At 46.2% G+C, this 4,801-nt stretch overlaps 1 protein-coding gene across 1 annotated transcript; it reads right to left on the minus strand.

Annotated features, from left to right (window-relative positions):
* Positions 3,305–4,009, minus strand: LOC107645598. Its single transcript, XM_016349655.1, has one exon. The coding sequence runs from the start codon at positions 4,007–4,009 to the stop codon at positions 3,305–3,307; it is 705 nt and encodes a 234-aa protein (XP_016205141.1).

Raw genomic sequence — 4,801 nt, forward strand, 5'->3', positions numbered from 1 at the left:
CAATACTTATATAAAAAATAATTATAAAAGAATCCTATATCTTATTTGTGTGAAATTAAAAAAGATTAACCTTGTAGGTTTGGTTAAAGAAATTTTAAGCCACTGCCTCTCTTTTTTCTCTTTCAAAAAGTTTTTCAACAAGTTTAACAAGATCTTCGATGTCGGAGGATTGTCACCATCGTCCTAGTCCTGACAGCAATTGCCCTCTTTTTTTTGCTTTTTTTTTTCTCTTTTTTTTTCACCTTTCTTCTTTCTCTCGTTTTTCTCCATATTCCTGTTCATGCCTCTATCTTTTTTTTATCTTTTTTCGGTTTTCTCTCTCTTCCCTCCTTCCTTTTTTTTTTTAAATAAAGGAAGCTCAACACATTAAAGTGGAGCATACATAAAAAGAGCATAGACATACATAGTAACACCCATAACACCCCACGCTCCTGGCAATCCAGGACTGCCAATAGTCTCACACCGGATCCCCACCATACCACTCTGTGAAGCTCAACACCGTCCTTGTTTGAATTACCTCAATGCTTGCCCTGGTATTATTAAAGATTCGTGCATTACGTTCCATCCACATGTTCCATATCACTGCAAAGAATGCTATCATCCACATCTTCTGCCCTTGTTGTCTATTGTGCATGCCACTCCAATTCTCAAACAGCTCTTTAATGGTTCCAGGAATGACCCACTCCCGCCGAAACAACCGCACCCAATGACACCACACCTGCCAAGTTACCTCACACCGAAGAAATAGATGCTCATCCGATTCGATTGCCTTGGTACACAGCACACAATTGCTATCACTCTGAATGTTAACTCCTAGTCTAGTCAACCTCTCCTTAGTGTTAACTCTTCCTACTAGCACAAACCACCCAAAAAGCTCAATCCTCGGAGGTACAAAGCCTTTCCAAATTGTACTTGTAAAGCTATAGCTTGTGATTTCATCCGTCAACGTTTCCGATTGTAAGACCTGTATAACGGATTTCGTAGAAAAAACACCTTTATGATCCAACTTCCACATCACGTTGTCCTCGCGTCCAGCTGACAGCTGCACCGGCCTTAACCTCTCATGAAGCTGACGGAGAAGTTCCAGCTCCCATTGAAACATCTCCCTCCTCCATTGAAAATTCCATATCCACTCTAACCCATTCCAAAATCCGCAATCCGCAATGAAAAACCCCTGTTGACTTGAAATAGAGAAGAGTCTTGGAAAACTTACTTTCAGGGCACCATCCTGAACCCAGGGATCTTCCCAAAACCGGGTTTTCCTGCCATTGCCTACTTCCATTGCCAGGCCACTAACCACTTTATCACGAACCCGCGAGTCTTTGATATTCAGTTGACAAATGTCTCTCCAAGGCCCTCCTCTAACTGGTACCGATTGAGTTGGAAGCATTACATCCGGGTTCATCTTGTTACAGGAACATACAATCTTCTTCCACAGGGGGCAATCTTCCTTGGAAAACCGCCACCACCACTTAAATAAGAGCGCTGTATTCCGCAACACTGCATCACCAACCCCCAATCCTCCCGCTTTCTTTGGGGCCTGGACCAACTCCCACTTGACCAAAGGTATACCAGAGTTACCGTCCTCCTTGCACCATATAAAATTCCTTTGTAATGCTATAATCCTATCCACCACAGTCTTCGGTATCCTGTACAGACTTAGGTAATATATGGGGAGGCTATTCAATACCAATTTGATAAGTACCAGCTTACCCGCTTTATTTAACACCTTTGCTTTCCATAAAGTAAGCTTCTGTTCCACCTTATCGATGATTGGTTTCCAAGTCTTCACTAGGCGCGGATTCGCTCCTAGAGAAATTCCCAAGTATCTAACCGGTAACGCTGCTTGCTGGCAACCCAGTAGTCGACATGCATGATCAATCCAACCCTGCTCACAGTTTACCGAGATCAGACTTGATTTATCAAAATTGATGCTCAATCCGGACATCAACTCAAAACATCGCAACAGCCTCTTATAGTTTACAATTGTTTCAGACTCCGGCGGGCAAAACAAAATTGTATCATCCGCAAACTGTAGATGTGACAGTTCAATATGATCTCCCCCTACCAACAGTGGAGCAATACGTCCATTTCTCACAGCTTCCCCTACCATCCTATGCAAAACGTCCACTACTAGTACAAACAGGAGTGGAGAAAGTGGGTCCCCTTGCCTTAGTCCCCTCTCCATCTTGAAAGGCTTGGATGGTGACCCGTTCACAAGGATTGCCATAGTAGCCGTAGTAACACATTCCTTCACCCAATTCCTCCACCTTTGGCCAAAGCCCATTTTCTGAAGCACAACATCCACAAAACTCCATCTGACTCTGTCATAAGCTTTTTGAAAATCCAATTTGATAATAGCTGCTGACTTTTTCCGTGTCTTCAACCAATGAACCGTCTCGCAGGCTATGAGTGCACCATCATGAATTTTCCTTCCTTTCACAAACGCTGTCTGTGTCTCTCCGACCAACCCTGGCATGACCGCTCGCATCCTTCACACCAATACTTTCGAAATTACTTTATACACACATCCCACCATGCTAATTGGCCGAAAGTCCTTCACCTCCTTTGCACCTTCAAACTTTGGGGCTAAAGTCACCCATGTTACATTCACATCCGTTGGCATCTTAGCACTTTGAAAGAACCCCAGCACCGCTGCTATGAATTTCGGCCCAATATCTTCCCAACATTTCTTGATGAAGTTCATATTATACCCATCACACCCTGGTGCCTTGGAAGATTCGCAATCCCACACTGCCTCCCTGATTTCTTCTTCTGACGGCATCACTTCCAACGCTTCAGCCTCCTCTTGCTGGATTTTCTTCACCAGACCGTCCCTTACTCCAATCCGTGGAACATATTCCTGGCGATATAAATCCTTGTAGAACTTCCTAATTACAACTTTTATTCTCGCCGGATTCCGCACAAGTCTTCCCTGTACCATCAGAGCATCTATCCTGTTATTCCGTCTTCTGGCTGAAGCAATGTTATGGAAGTATCTGGTATTCTTATCCATATTGGCAGCATGTTTGGAGCGAGACATCTATTTCCAGTGGATTTCCTTTCGAATGTACTATTTTTCACAAAATCTCACGAGCGCCTTCCGTCTAGCCTCTGTCGTACCATCATAGATCCCATCACTCACCAACCTGTCCAGCCTTGTGATCTCCTCCTCAAACTGCTGGAGTTTCTTATCCATGTCCCTGAAGTTTTCCTGGTGCCATTTTCGCAGTGGAACTGTTAGCGCTCTCAGTTTACATGTGAATTGGGCCTCTCCCAAATTTCTCCATTCATTCTTCACCATTCACAGAAAGTCCTCATGCGTGAACCAAGCATCCAGACTTCTGAATGGTCTAGGGCCCCCGCCTAACCTTGTACCTTCCAAAATCAATGGGTAATGATCTGACAACCCCCTTGGGCCCCCTTTCAGCCGAATATCCAGAAACCGCTCAGTCCACTCAATATTGACCAACACCCTATCAATCTGACTACATGATCGTCCCCTAAACCATGTATACTTTCGATCCGTAAGAGACAAATCCAGCAATTGCATGTCATGCACCCAACTCTTAAACTCTTCTGCTGATGCCGGCAAACTAGCCCCCCCTTTTCGATCCTCCACATGTAAGATTTCATTAAAGTCCCCTAAAAAGCAGAATGGGACCTGACACAAACCTGCCACATAGCTTAGCTCTTCCCACACCACCTTCTTCGCCTCCCTCCCATGCGCCCCGTACACCAAACAAAAAGCACAGGGGAAGTTGGCCCTGGTTAACACGCCTTCCACACATAGCCAACGCTCACCTTTATATCTATTATGTACTTTAAACACTCCATCATCCCACATCAATAACAGTCCCCCAGCCGATCCTATAGACTCCACAAAGTCCCACCCAGCAGTACTAATTCCCCAAAGCCGTGCAACATCATATTTTGTAAGTATTTCCCTTTTTGTTTCAATTAATCCTAACATGTTCAAGTTGTATTTATTCTTCAAAGATTTCACCATGCTCAACTTTCCATCCCCCCTCAACCCCCTAATGTTCCAACAACTCACAATCATTTAAACAAGTTTTTACTCACCTTGTTCTTATTCTTTGGACGACTCCTTCTTGCCTTTTCTTTTTGCTTCGCCAGTCTCCGCTTCGCCGCTATTTCTTCATTTTGGGCTTGCAAGATCCCCATAATATCAACTTCGTCATCATACAAGACCGCACCCGATTCCACTGCCAGTGCCCAAGTTGCCTGATTTTCTTGTATCTGCTCAGCCTGTGACTTCTTGTATCCTTCCCCCTCTGTCTGACCCCTTGTTTCTGTTTCCTTCCCTGCCCCACCGTCAGGCATAGCCGGCATGTTCCCCGCCGCATTGCTGTTTACGTCCAAATTCCTCCCCTTCCCTGCCTCCCGTCCCAAGCTCATAGTGGCACCCCGTTTCCCATCAACCATGTCCGGACTGCCCCTTTCCTGGACTTCCTGCGGCTGCCGCTGTACTTCCCCTCCGGCGGACAACCCCCCATGCAACCCACTCCCACTCGCGCACTCTACTGCCTCCCCCGTAGTCAGACCAATGCCCTCCACCTCCTTCTGCAGTTCGTGGTTCATAGCCGCCACCGGAGACCAAGCTTTGGGCGTCGCTCCTCCCTTCCCGGCAGCCACCTCCTCGGAGTACCCAGGCCCTCCTCGTGCATCATCCCTAGGCGCCGTTGCACTCAACCCACGCGAAGACTGGCGTAACACCGGACCCCCTGACCCGCTCCCATCTCCAAGGGTGACCGGTCCAAACTCCCTTGAACCCATCCTC

The sequence above is a fragment of the Arachis ipaensis genome, chromosome B01 (assembly GCF_000816755.2).
Source record: "Arachis ipaensis cultivar K30076 chromosome B01, Araip1.1, whole genome shotgun sequence".
In the NCBI taxonomy this organism is placed as follows: Eukaryota; Viridiplantae; Streptophyta; class Magnoliopsida; order Fabales; family Fabaceae; genus Arachis; species Arachis ipaensis.

Excerpts from the sequence above, each read along its gene's own strand:
- LOC107645598 (XM_016349655.1), bottom strand. The coding sequence starts at position 4,009 with ATGGTGAAATCTTTGAAGAATAAATACAACTTGAACATGTTAGGATTA.